Source organism: Typopeltis vanoorti, chromosome 13 (genome assembly GCF_054136105.1).
Source record: "Typopeltis vanoorti isolate ZY-2024b chromosome 13, IOZ_Tvanoo_1.0, whole genome shotgun sequence".
Classification (NCBI taxonomy): domain Eukaryota; kingdom Metazoa; phylum Arthropoda; class Arachnida; order Uropygi; family Thelyphonidae; genus Typopeltis; species Typopeltis vanoorti.
Window position 1 is genome coordinate 44806489 of NC_143561.1, and position 15405 is coordinate 44821893.

The 15405-nt window shown below is 35.7% G+C and overlaps 1 protein-coding gene across 2 annotated transcripts in view; it reads right to left on the reverse strand.

The window, feature by feature from the left end:
• The window catches only part of Tango4 (transport and golgi organization 4), a 143112-nt gene that overhangs the window by 35578 nt on the left and 92129 nt on the right, over window positions 1-15405 (reverse strand). For both annotated transcript variants that reach the window (XM_090402466.1, XM_090402467.1), the window contains 2 exons: window positions 3867-3985; window positions 3558-3697 (listed from right to left, as the gene is read on the reverse strand). In XM_090402466.1, the coding sequence (XP_090258592.1) occupies window positions 3558-3697; window positions 3867-3985 (259 nt within the window). The remainder of the gene's footprint in view (window positions 1-3557; window positions 3698-3866; window positions 3986-15405) is intronic.

The window sequence follows — 15405 nt, forward strand, 5'->3', positions numbered from 1 at the left end:
GACTTTTCTTATTCCTAGTCTCTTCTCTCCATGTGAATTTGTGCACATTTTTATGTTGGAACATGGTGTTAGTAATAACCAGTCCATGTCCTGAGCAGAAATCCAACAGATATTTGCCATTATTATTAGCTTTGCTCTTTTCTCCAAATTTTCCCAAAATATTTTTGTATGTCTCACAGTCATTTCCTACTCTACTATTTAGATCCCCAACAAGGACCAACTTTTCCTTTTTCATTGTGTCAGTTGCTTTTTCTAAAGCCTCAAAAAATTCCTCTACTTCTACCTTAGTAGAACCTTCTGTGGGACCATAGGCACAAATAAGTCTCATTGTCCAGTTCCCCATTCTCATATTTGCCCACATTACTCTACTTGAGACTGATTGCCATTCAAGAAGATTAGCCTCGTATTTTGTGTTGAATACTATGGCTACTCCTTCTTTTCCTTGATTGTCATTGCCTGAATATAACATTTTGTATTTATTGCTCAGAAAGACCTCACCAGTTTTGGTCTTTTTTGTTTCAGTCACCCCTATTATGTCGATCTGGTACTTATCTAATTCCTCAGCTAGCTCCATTTCTTTGCCATTCAGGCTTCTTACGTTGATAGTACCGATCTTTAACTCTGGTGATGTTGAGTTGGGGTTTGTTTTCATATTTGTTCCAGTAGCTGACTTTTCGCTGTTCGCCCTGGTTCCCTGGCGAAAACAACGGGGGCCTTGTTTAACCGGGCGACGCCCCAGCCGGCATGAAATTTTGTCATGTTGTACCATCATTTTTTATTTTGATTTAACCAATAAGAATACAATTTGGTCGGCTAAATCCCAAATTGCCAGCCCATCCTCGTTCGTTCAGTATCAAAGTAGATACCCAACAGGGTGCACCACGAGAAGGTGAGGATTGGACATTAGGTCAGAAGCCCTGGTCGGTTCTCCGCATTCCTTTAAAGGCTATGTGGAGGTCTCCTCTCAGTTATACAGCTTTGACCCTTAAGCACCCCTTTCAAAAATTCAACATGAAAAATGTGGTGCATCTTGTAAGGTGAAAAATACGGACATAATAAATTTGTTAGCAGTTGCCGTGATCAAGTAACTTAACAATGAATGAGATGTCTTAAAATGAAAAAATGTGTAAATTATGAGAAGAAATACAATGATATGTGGAACCCTGACTTATTCAGTTCAGCATGATTAGTCACCATCCAGAGGCAGAAGAAGTTATGTCTTTAAATGTAGCCCTCCCTTTGTCTATAATCAAGTCTAACACTCTTTGATCACAAGCTCCTTCCATCACATGCTTTTCGAGAAAGTTGTCTCAATGGCTCATAAATTCAGCTTCATTTTTCTCAAGAGATTTCTTCTCAATCAATGTTTAGATAATTAAAGTCACTCATAATGATTGTTCATTTAGCATCCATCAGTTTGATTTGGCAATGCATGTCATCACCACCATCAAGTAATCCATTAGGTCTATAATAAAACCCCACTATGTATTTGATTTCGTTAGCTCAGAACAGACAACTTGCTTCAAATTTACTGCTGCATGGAAAATTGTTGCTAATATTGTAGTCACAGCTTTGCAATCTAACTGGATGCAAACCATCATCTGATATCATTAGCGGCAAATCCCTCCTTATAGTCCTTCCTAAATATACTGTACCCTTTACATGTCAGTGCAACTGCCTCGAAGAGCTAATGCCTATGAATTGGGGCCACAGCACATTCACAAAAGCAACAAACTGTACCCCTTAGTTTCTGATAATACTTCTGTATTTGTGTACAGACATATGTTACCTCCATATTTTTTTTTTTGTATATTTAACCTCTGTATTCTGCATGATGTAACTGACAACTTGCAGATCTCATTTGTATCTAATGACTCACTTATGCAGGATATCTTTGCACATACTTAATAAGTTGATACCAGACAGCACACAATCATCCTTTCATCATTATCACCTCCATGATTATGTACATTTGTATCATTAACATAGCTGAATAATTTAATCACTCTTACATATAGATTCTCTCCCTTTCCCACCTCCCATCACGAGCTAGTTTCCCTGAGCCTGTATTACATCTCATACTAATAAATAATTTTTCCAAACTCCTGATATGAACACATTCAAGTGTAGGCTGTCTCTTCTATAAATCCATTTTCCCCTCAAACTCTGACACACATCCAAAACCTTGCAATCATAGCCCTTCTTAATTTAGTGCTATCATATCTAGGCAGCAGACTAACAATTTTCACTCTTGCTTCTTCCAGCAGTCCTTAAATATATCATATGAAAAATCAATGAAATAATGTTACAGAGGAATATTTCTCTTATTATAACAAGAGCACCTCTAGTTTTAATAAACTTCTAATCAACAGCTTTCAGTTCCGGTAAACTGCTGCTGGAATTAATTTCCATTCCTCCTGTAGTACGGTGAACAACTGACAAGTGTTAGTTGGGCGAATAGGTATAGCACATAATCTTCTGTGACAGGTGGTATAAAGTTTGGAATAGGCCCTTTCTGCGAGAGAGGGCCTATTCCAAACTGTTGTCACAATGTGGGAAGAATGGAATTGTCCAGAATGTCATGGTAGGCATCAGCATTTAAAGATCCAGACAGAGAAACCAATGGGTCCAGTCCAAACAAGGAAAAACAGCCCAAAACCATTATGCTACTGCTTCTGAATTTCAAGGTCAATACAAGACACTCCTGTATTGTTCACCAGGCATCTGCCAAGTCTATATACGTGTCCAACAGATTGCCAGATCATGTACCAAGATTCATCGCTCCACAGGACCTCTTCCAATGATGGTGTTGTTTGCAATATAGCAGTCAATGGTCATTGGAAAGCGTAATCAAGGGCAAACATCTCCTGGCAAATAGTTCTTTCACTGACATCTGTTCCAGAGCTCATTTGCAATGGTTGCTAAAGTTGACTCATGATTTACTGGACAACACACTTGAGTTTGTTGGTCCTGATTTGTCAGTTACTCGGGCCCATTTGATGGTTCCATCACATTTCCACTTCACGACAACCTCATTGACAGTAGACTGGGGCACATGCAATGTGGCAGAAATCTCTCAGACTGAATGACCAAACTTTTGGGCTCTGACTATCATACCACGTCCAAATGAACTTAACTATTTTTGTCCACTCATCATAATGGCAAAGAATGCCTACACTGCTAATTCCCACATACCTCTGCTTATACAGCATTGCAGATGTGTATATGTCATATGGGTGAGGCAACAGAGAGTGAGAGACCAGTCTATTAAAGTCACTACAGAAAACAACATAGAATCTTAACTTAGTAAAGGAGATATGATACAGAAGTAAACCATGTTCACTGGAACATGATGATATATTTCATGTACTTCTGCTGCTACTTAAGAGACAAATAATCATAACTGATAGATAATGTCATAAACAAATCAGTTTAAAAGATATGTTTCTATTTATGTGGTCATTTTCATTTTGCTTTCCCCACATGTAATCTAGAATTTCAGTTGATTGAGTTCAACAGATTCAATTTGCATAATTATTAGAAGAAAGTTAACTTACCTCCAGAAACCATAACATTATCGGAATTTATCCCAAGACAATTGACAATTGCACTGTGACCTGATAAATTCTGGACAAATTTCCCATCTGGACACATCCACTGTTTTATGTTGTCTGGTGCTCCAGATGCAAACATATACCTAATTCAAAATAAAATATATCAAGATTTAAATAGCCTTTGAAACTCCTTTAGAATAGACTTTCAAAATGGGAAACATGTAGCAAGAATAAAAATAAGTCAAATAAAGTAACATATTATTTTAAAAGCACAAATAACTGCTGATCAGCACAGACTGAAACATTACTTACACTGAAGGATGAACCAACAACGCTCGAACACTTTTTTTATGATAAGTAAGTATGACTTTAGTTTTTCCAGCGACAATGTCCCAGAGACGAATAGTACAGTCATGACTACCAGTAAGAATCTAGAATTAATAATTAATTATTTAGTCACAACAAGAAGTAATTACAGTGAGAGCAGGAGACCTTGCCATTTGTAGGAATTATATTCCCAAAAAACATCACAATAGATAAATCCACAATATGGAAGAAATAGAATCACCTTTCCCAACCTTTGCAAATCCTTTTTTTTTTTTTAAATTTATTTTTTCCCTGTTATGGGTGTACCACTAGCCAAATTATTTCAGAATGTAATTTCTGCAAACAGCAAGATTCTATTATGCATGGAGTATTTTTATGACTATAATAATGAATATATGCATAATACAGTATCTTATAAGAATTAAAACCTGTCATCAAGTGAAGTATACCTGGTTGACTAAAAAAAAAGGTTTTCTTGAAGAAAGATTATTTTACTTTAATTTAAGGCCTAAACCGCCAATGATCCAAATGCTGCAAAACTTTGTAGGAATACATTGTGCATCATACGAAAGCAATATCTAAGAAAAAAAAGCTCCAAAATTCCACCATCAGGGGATACTGTACAATGAATGTACTGAATACAGATGTATAATTTTTCTCTGTAAAAAGCGACACAAACATAAATAACACATTTTTATTCATTTCCATTATACATTCACAGGATGTAATGTTCAACATGTTGCCCTTCCCGGTACGCCACAAACTGCATTCTTTGCACAGCGTGTTCAATGGCAGAACATAGCTTATTGGGACTGATGTTGCACATGTGCTGCATTTTGATGTCTTTCAGCACTGACAATTTATTATCACATGATGATCCCAATAAACCCTCCCTTTGAGAAATCCCCAGAGGCAGAAGTAACGGGGGGGGGGGGGGATCAGATCAGGTGAACAAGAGAGATGCATCGAGAAACACACGACATCACTCTGGCTTCCGTGAAATGTTCTTGAAGAATCTCCTGTACAGATCAACCGATGTGTGGAGGGGGTCCCATCCTGCATGAAAATGACTAAATCCTCTGCAGGCTCTGCTGTAGCCCAATAAATTGTTTATCATATTGCAATACCTCTTGGCAGTAACTGAGCAGATCACAGGACCAGACCAGCAAATATCCTCAAAGAAGAATGGTTCAATGATAAACAAAGCAAAGCTGTAGACATGCACGAGACATTAACTATGGGTCAACACAAAGGAATTTGTTGGACTGCATGTGGGTTTTTGTGTAGCTCATACCCAACAACTGTGGGTATTCACATCTCTCAGGTGAAAGTGAGCCTCTTCTCTCCACAAAAATCATACATGGCCACACAGCGTTCCAACTCCACTTGAGTAAGGAATGTTAACACGAATATCAGTTGACTTTAAAGGTCCTACAGGCATAATTCCTGTGTCAGGGTTATCTTGAATGGGTGGTAGAATCTTCCGTAGAATTTCCAGACAGTTGTGTAAGGTGCATCCACACATTTTATATAGCACATGCATTGCAGGAATCAATGCTGTAATTTGTTGCATGCTCCACAATGGGAACAGGCCATGAATTCTTTAGGTAGTACAGCAGACTATTGATGATACTAACCTTGGAGCAAGGTTAGTGCCATTACTGCAGACAGTATTAACAACCAGAATGAAGATAAAAATTCCATGTCCATCTTTAAAGCCTCCTAGCGCTTGCTGAGTTGTGCGATATAAATTCCACACATTTGATGTTTTTTATGCCCTCTGGTTGTGAATTTTGGACCTTCCTCCTCAGATAAAGCTTCCATGATGCACAATGTATTCCTGCAAGGTTTTGTAGTATTTGGATCAAAGGATGGTATTCCACAAGGCCATAAACAGGATTAATTTAATTTGATCACCCTGTATATCTGAGAGATATTCCTTTAAAGACAAGTTTTGTAGACCCTTTTAATATACCTTGCAATCTGGGATAAGGATAACAATTATGAATTATTTTCTTTTGAGATTTTGCTTTTTTTATTTTTTTGTGAAGGATGGTGATTATGTGTAGATATATCTGCAGGTAAATATAAAATTTAATATTGCCAGTAGAGTTAAAATGTATTAAAGTATTCAAAAAAGGAATAGTGAACTCAATGCAAGTGTATAAGCAGTTTTTTTTTTTTTTTTTTGCTGTTCCTCTAAATGTCCCATAAAATAATCAGCCAAAGCAGGTGATATACAGGACTACCCATTGCAGTATGCTCTTGATTTGTTGAAACAGTTTATTATGCCAAGTAAAATAACCAGTACTGATGGTAAACTTGATTAATCTAACAATGTCATAAGAGAAATGTACTTGTAAAAGCTATGAGGTTTCTTGTAGTGGTATATTTGTAAACAGTGAAACTACATCAAAGGAAACCATCACTTCAGACTCTTGAAGATGAACACTTCAATATTTTCTTTCAAGTCAGAACTGTTTTTGATACAGGATGTGATTCTTCCTGTAAAGTTTCATAGAAGTCTTGAAAGATAATTTGCCAAATAATAAGTAGGAAATAATTATGAAATCAATTATTGGATAAGCAGATTTGTGCACTTTAGGAAGGCCATAAAGAATATACATATTCTTTATGGTTTTATAATGTATTTGATCTAACAATTTATTCAATTTGTTTAACTGGCTTGTGTAAGATCTCTGTTGATTATACTAAACGTGGATCTCACAGTAAAGCATTAAGTTTGTAATTATAGTCAGTAGTATCCATCACAAGCATTGCATTTCCTTTGTCAGACTTATTTATAATAATGTTATTATTTTGGTGCAAAGATCGGAAAGTATGTAATTCAAGTAAACAAATATTCAGAGGAGGAGGTTTACATCATCTGTATGTAATTCCCTAATGTCTTTTTCACACCTACCAGAAAATCTAAATGAGTCAAATGATGAGGGTGGTACTACAAAATCTGGATCTTTTTGACAATATGCTTAATTCATCAGTGGTAGAGGACCACTACTTAAATTTATGACCCATTTGTCATGAACAGAGCTGGCTGGTCGCTGAACAAATCAATGGCTTTAAATTAAAGATACCAAGAAATTATATACTTGGTTTAATCCTTTATCCAAATATAAGCAAACAAAGTTTGCACCTGAAGTATTTTCAGGACTGGGGCAACTTGTGGTAAAGGTGGTATGGCTTAACATCACTTGCCTTAGTATCACATAATGCAAAGCACATCTCCTTGCAGACGTATAATGCTATGCATTATGGGAAGGGTCGAAACCCAGACTGGTTTCGACCTTTATTGAGGTCTCTTCAGTGGGAGCCAAACCCAAAGGTGATACTAAAGGTTCAAGTAATGCAGAACCCTTCCCATAATGCATAGCATTATACACGTCTGCAAAGAGATGTGCTTTGCATTATGGGATACTAAGGCAAGTGATGTGAAGTCATACCACCTTTACCATGAGTGGCCCCAGTCCTGAAAATACTTCAGGCGCAAACTTTGTTTGCTTACACATGGATAAAGGATTAAACCAAGTATATAATTTCTTGGTATCTTTAATTTATAGTATAACCACGTGAAAAAACTTCCAACAAGAATTAATGGCTTCTTTGTTCTTATAATTCGAGCTTCTGAATTAACTTGTTTACGCAAGTACAATTAGCTGAGGAAAGCGAAATTCTACAAATTAAGTCAAAATGTTGATGACTAAGATCACATAGGTGAGAAAGTTCAGCAGTGAGAGCAATGTCATTGGAACAAATTGCTCTAGCAATGATATTGCTCCTGCTGAACTTTCTCATCTATGTCACACCTTCCTGACCAATGGCTATAATCCCCATAAGATAGATAAAATACTAAATGCTCCCCACTGTCTACCACAGAAGACTACAACAAAAACTATCACCATCCCATACATTAAAGGCACATCTGAAAAGATATCTAGAGTGCTTAACAAACACCAACTACACACTGTATTTAAACCTTATGTGAAATTAGCAACTCTCATCTGTTCACCTAAGGATTCTCTCCTTTATCACATCTTTTGCTATGGCAAGTTGGGTTTGGCAGACCATGCTTTGGATACCCCTGCACACAGGATCAATTGGAAAAAAACAAAAGTGCTACATAGAAGCTGTTACAAGTCAGAAAGGTTGTTCCTGGAATCAACAGAAGCATTGAAACATACTCTAAACCTCAACAAGTATGGCTGTATAAATCTACCAAAGATTTATACAGCCATACTTGTTGGGAGACAGTTATCCTAAGACCAAATTAATACCTGCTTTTTCTCTCTTGTTTTTTTTTTTCCCCAACTTAGATGGCGTCTAATTAAGACTTTAGTCTTTGTGTTGCACGCTACAATTACTCATACTAGTTCTACTGTTACACGGGATTGTGGTTGTCTCGCTACTGTAACTTTGTTTGTATGCTCTGAAGATGCTGGATAGAATACCAGCGAAATATTAGCAATTAAGTCAATAAATAGTTATTTTCTTATCAATCTGTGTTTGCATCTATACCGCTAAATCCAATCAACATTAGTAAATTCAAATTCAGTGATAAGTGAAAAGAAGAGTTTCTTAATATAACGTATACTTTCTAACAATAGGGCCTTGTTAGCTCTTTGGTAAATATTATTAGCAGAGTAAGATTTTATAGTCTCTTTCATTTTGATAAAATTGGGAATTAAACCAGCATTATGACACAGTTTTAGAAACACAGGTTAGTCATGAAAGGGTGATTCTATTGCTGATTTATCATATTTTATTTTACTTACATTGTCCTTTAGTTCTTTCATTATTCATCATCATCAAATTCCTGATATGTACCCCCAAGTAGGTGTACAGGATATCATGATAATACTACATGAAGAACTTACATCATTGCTAACTTTCTATCAAATTTTCTCCCAATCAATCTGGTACATGTCAAGACTCCAACATAATCAGATCTTATAATTCTGTCTTCTAAAGCATTTTTTACTGTATCAATCCACCTATACCTCGGTCTTCCTCCGGGTCTTTTTCCTGCCAACCTGACAGAGAACACTTGTTTTGCTAATCTTTCCTGTCCCATTGTGTTTACGTGACCATTCCACTTGAGATTAGCTCTGCTAACACATTCCTCTCTAATTTCTCTCTTATTCAATATAAATTTATTCAGTTGACTTCCTACCATACTGGCTTTGTTGATTCTGTTGTCTATTTCCATATTTAATTTACCATCTTCACTAAAAACCATGCCTAAGTTCTCCACTCACAATGCAGTTGATATTTTCAATGTTTCTGCCTCTTTTCATTGTCTTTGTTTTGTTATTGCTGATTTTCATACCAAATTTATTATAACAGTTTATTCAATTTAGTCAGAGAATCTTATAGACTTGTAGAATTTATTATTTTTTTTTATAACATCATCTGCATAAAGAGCTGAGATTAGCAACTTCAATTTTGATATAAGGTTTAATACTGCTTTTCTTAATAATGTGATTCATATAGATAATGAATAATAGAGGAGGTAATGTACATCCTTGTCTGACACCAGATTTCACATCAAACCATTTTCCTGTACTTCCTTCAATTCTAACTGCTGACTTGCAACTCAAAAACTAAGTATTGCTTGATATAATGCCCCATTAACACAATATAACTGTAGCGTGTTGAATAGCTTTTCTCTTGGCACCTTGTCATGTGCATTTTGCAGGTCTACAAAACTTAAATACAGATTTTTATTATATTCCCACGATTTCTCAACTATTTGTCATAAATTGAAAATCTGCTCCTGAGATTCAGGCCTCTATTTGGCCTGAATCCAACTTGTTCTTCACCAAGTTTCCTTTCCACAATCCTTCTCAAACGTTTCTCAAATATACTTGCATAAATCTTACCAGGAACACTCAATAGGGAAATACCTTTGTAATTCTCACATTCAGTTTTATTTCCCTTTTTGTATATGGGTACTGTGAGAGCTGTACTCCAATCATTTGGATTTTGTCCCTCTGTCCAGGCCTTTTGAACTATGCAGTGCAGCCACTGCAAGACTTTTATACCTCTATACTTGAGCATTTCTGGTCAAATATCTACTCCTGCTGTCTTTCCACATTTCAGGCTTTTGATGGCTTTTTCTACTTGAAGTATGGATATATATTCCTGATTATATGTCTGTTGAGTGTTTTTTTTACTATTGTGCTGTCACTTTGCAATTTTTCAAAGTAATTACTCCATATATCAAGGATATCTTTTCTTCAGTTTTTCATGTCATTTTAATCTAAATCATTTTTTAAGTTTTTAGTATTTTTTTTTTTATGTTAGTAGTCTGTTCAGGGAACTGCAAAGTAATCTAAAAGATATAATGCAAATTTTTTTCCTAGCTTTCTCTGTGTATCTTTCTTGGTTCTCTTTTGGCTGTTACTCATCTTTTTTTATATTCAATTTTGTCTTCTTGTTTTTTACTACTTATTCAAATTTTAAAGGCTAGATGTTTTTAATTTCAATTACTGTTCTGATTTCATTATCTCATATATGTAACTTTTTTATATTTTTAATGGTAGTCTTCCCATTTCCCTAGTCACATGCTGCTAATTAACAATTTCCTTCATATTATTCCATTCTTTCTCTATTAGTTCATTATCTTGATATTTTGTGTGCAGAATTAACATAAAAACCGTGTATTTTTATATTGTATATCTTTCTGAAAAGCATATTTATTACTTGGAGATTATGGGGGGGGGAGTAAATGTTTCGTGCAAATTACTGAAGTATTTATTAAAAATTGCAGAATATAAGAGTTGATTATCTCTGAAATATTACTATTAGAAGAGCAGGCAAGTATTCATTTAAGCTAATGAAATAGCTACTAAAGCAATTATCAACAATATTTTCATGAACAAATACAAGAGATGAAAGAACCATATGCCCAGAAAAGAAATTATACAAAACAAATATGAGGAAAAAACTCATGTACAATCCTGGAATTTGTGATAGAGCATAAGGAACACAAACAACACTATTAGTATAAAAGTAACAGGAGCATTTAAAGCATCAAAGAACAGAAAAGCAGTGAGTTTAGACAGGGTAAATGTTAAACACATTAAATAAACTACATCTGAAACAAATGTCACTGGAAGAATTATCAAATACCAAGTCAAACCTATAAAATATGATAAAAATAAAATGGAAGGGGAAGAATAAATGTATTGTGCAAATTACTGAAATATTTATATGTTAAATATACCAAGAAATTATATACTTGGTTTTAATCCTTTACACAAGGAAGCAAAACAATGATTTGTGCATGAAATATATTAATGTCTGAGCTACCATATAGATGCTAATGAATTCACATCACTTGCCTTAGTATGTATCCCATAATGCAAAGCACATACCCTTTCAGGCATGGAAAATGCTATACATAATGGGAATGGTCACTACCCAGACTGGTTTGACCTTTTTTTGAGGTCTCATCAGTGGGAGCAAGAGAGATACCAGGGTTGAAGTAATGCAGAAGTCATATCTATCTCATATACAAGTTGTCAAAACATGCTAGATCTTATTAATAAAAATCTCTGGATGAGAGAAAGATGTTTAAAGTTCTTTTTCCTTGGTTCTTTTATATGTTAAAAATAACAAGAAATTATATGTGTGTGTTATGTTCCATCAAGTCGTTTTCGACTCCTGGTGATCCCACAAACATATGCTCTCTATTCAGATCTGTCCCTGACCATGTCTTTCAGAATTTCCAAGCACACTCCAGTTGCTTCTTTAACTCCATCCACCCATCTTGGTCTTCATCTTCTCCTGCTTCCATCAACTTTAGCAAGCATCATCTTCTTCTCCAGACTGTTATTTGCTTGTATAATATGTCCAAAGTGTGACAATTTTTGTTTGATGATTATAGCTTCAAGGGAGAAATCTGGCTTTATTCTGTCTAACACTGATTTATTGGTTTGCTTTGCAATCCATGGTATTCTTAGTAAATGTCTCCAAACCCATAATTCAAATGCATCTATCTTCCTTCTTTCACTCTTTCTCAGGGTCCAACTTTCACATCCATACAGTACCATTGCTTTCACGATTCTGATTTTTGTTGCGAGGCTAATATCTTTATCTTTAAAGATCTTGCTTAAATTTGTCATTGCTTTCTTTCCGAGTAATAATCTTCTTCTAACTTCTTCAGTACAATAACCATCTTTATTAATTTGGGATCCTAGGAGCACAAAATTATTAACTGCTTCCACTTTCTCCCCATCTACTTCAAAATCACTGAGTTCACATGTTGCCATAACTTTTGTCTTTTTGAGGTTAAGTTTAAGACCATATTTAGCACTTTCTTCTTTAACTTTCATAATAAGTTCCTCCAAATCTTCTTTGCATTCTGCTAGCAAGGTGGTATCATCTGCAAACCTCAAATTATTAACATTTTTTCCACCAATTTTAATTCCAACTGAAGACTCCTCTGGCCCTGCCATTCTTAAAATGTATTCACTGTACAAGTTAAACAGGTACAGAGATAAAATACATCCTTGTTGCACCTCTTAACCTATTGTGAAATACTCAGTTTCTCCAAGATCTGTTCGGGCAGTAGCTTCTTGTTCATAATAAAGATTTCTCAGAAGGATAATGAAATGCTCTGGGATTCCCATTGTTCTTAACACATTCCACAGTTTCACATGATCTACAGAGTCAAAAGCCTTGCTATAGTCAAGGAAACAAAAGTAGACATTCTTTTGATATTCCTGTGCGCTTTCTATTATCCATTTCACATTGGCAATTTGATCTCTTGTTCCTCTGCCTTTTTGAAATCCTGCCATTTTTTTCTTCATGAATGATTCCAGTCTTTTCTGAATGATCTTAAGTAAGACTTTACTTGCATGAGAAATCAGTGCTATAGTTCTGTAATTTTCGCATTCTCTTGCATTGTCTTTCTTCAATAAGGTATATAAACTAATTTTTTCCATTCTCTAGGCCATGTAGTTGTGATCTAAATTCGCTGACATAGAGCTGCTAAAATTTTAACTGCCTCTTCTCCCAGGGATTTGAGCAGCTCAATAGGTATTCCATTTCCTCCTGGTACCTTCTTACTGGATAGCTGTTGCAGTGCCCACCTCACTTCACTCTCCAGTGGCACTGGCTCCTGTGTATAATCCTGCTCTTCAAATTCCTCAGTAATTTTGGAGTATGCAGAATATACAGAAGCCCTTAACAGAAAGGACTTCTGTAAAGAAGTCCTTTCTTGATGTCTACAGCTTCTGTTTGTAAGATATCCTTTGCTTTAATTTTCAATATTGTCTCCTTGGCAATAAACTTCCCTGTTAGTTCTATGATCATTTTGAAAAGATCTCTTGTTTTTCCTTTCTTGTTTTGGTCTTCTATTTGTTGGCATTCCTGGTTAAAGTATTTTTCCTTGTCTCTTCTGGCTTGTCGTTGAAACTCTGCATTCAAATGCCGTACCTCCTGCAAATTTCCTGTGGCCTTCATTTTCCTCTTTTCCTGAGCAGTTTTGATGGCATCTTCTGACAGCTTTGGACTTCTTCATCTTCTTACAAACAGTTGGAATATCTTCTTTGCTTCTGTTTTCATTATATCTTTAATCTTTTCATCTGGTTCTCTTTCACACAAATTGAGTGTGTTGAATCTGTTCTGTATGCTAATATTGTATTCAGCTGGTATGTTTCCAAGATCATATCTGATCGACATTTGTGTTGTTTTCAGTTTCCCTAATTTCACATGTATCATAGCCACTAATATCTCATGGTCTGTTCCACAGTCTGCACCTGGAAGTCTTGACAGACTGAATTGCACTTCTCCATCTTTTGTCCAAGTATATAGTCAATTTGATTTCTCCGGTGATATCCATGTGTACAATCTTCTTTTGTGCTGTTTAAAGCGGGTGTTAGCAATAAACAAAGAATTCTCTGCACAAAACTTAACTAGTCTCTTCCCTGCAGTGTTCCGAATACCTAAACCAAAACGACCTGTTATTCCTTGTTCCTCAGCCTCTCCCACTTTTGCATTCCAATCTCCTATAAGTAGCCATAAATCTCCCCTTGGTGTTGCATCTATCACTTCTTGTAACTTGCCATAACATTCTTCAATGCCTTCATCTGGTGCCTCTGTAGTAGGTGCATAAACCTGAATGATGGTCATATTGATTGGATGTCCACTCGCTCTGAGAGAAATGATTCTGTCATTCACTGGATTATAACCTAATACATACCTAGCCATCTTTTTCCTGAGTAAGAAAGATACTCCATTTTTACGACTTGTCTCATATCCTGAGTAATAAACCATATAGTCCCCACTGAAAATGGCCCATTCCTGTCCATCTAAGTTCACTTATTCCCAATACAGCTTCTTGTGCTCCATTTCTATCTTTATTATTTCCAGCTTACCTTGGTTCATATTTCTAACATTCCAAGTTCCAATCCTGTGGTTTCTTGTGAAACAGGGAGCCTCCCTTTTCCAACCAGCAACATCCGTGACCTGGACACATCATAAAAACTAGTTCTACTTGTGGAAGCTCTCTGTTTTTCCCAGTTGCATGTTGGATGCCTTCAGGCCTGGGGATCTTACCATCCAGCACCATATTGTACTTTCTCATTTTTGGCATGTTCATGGAATGTTCTTGGCAAGGTACAGAGGTGATTTGCCAATGCCTTCCTCTGGAATATTTTTCAACTTTCCAGTCTAGATCTGCACTGTTCTGTGAAAACAGGGGGGGGGGCACCTCTGGAAGGAGGTGCCCCTGCCATTCAGTGCAGTCTTGGTAAAGAAGAAATTATATACTTGGTTTTAATTTTTTTGGTCTGGCACCTTTTGGCTACTTGTATATGAAATATATATGACTTCAGCATTACTTCAACCCTGGTATCTCTCCCAGGTCTGGCTCCCACTGATGAGACCTCAATAAGGGTCGAAACTGGTCTGGATAGTGGTCCTTCCCATTATGCATAGCATTTTATATGTCTGAAAGAGAGTGTGTGTGCTTTGTATTATGGGATACATACTAAGGCAAGTGATGTGAAGTCATTAACCTCTATGTACAAGTAGCTCAGACGTGAATACATTTCACGTGCAAAACATTGTTTTGCTTCCTTGGGTAAAGGATTAAAACCAAGTATATAATTTCTTGGTATTTTTAATGTATAAGAGAACCAAGATTAAAAAATAAATAAATAAAAAAAAAATTTTTCAACAATACTGAAGTATTTAAAAATGGTAGAGTATAAGATTTACAGCAAAATAACATGAGTTGATTATCACTAAAGTATTTACTATTAAAAGAGCAGATATCCAAAAGGAATATTCTTACACTTAGCAATGAGACTGTCATTATAAAATAAAGAATTCAAAAACAGATTTAAATAAGAAATACATTATTTGGTTCTTAACAGATAAAGGGAAAAAATTGTATTAACATCATCGGGGATACAGTGTGACACATTCCAAGAACAATTGCATATCTTGAATATTTAAAAAGAATATTAAGAGCCATTACAAAGATTTGACAATACAA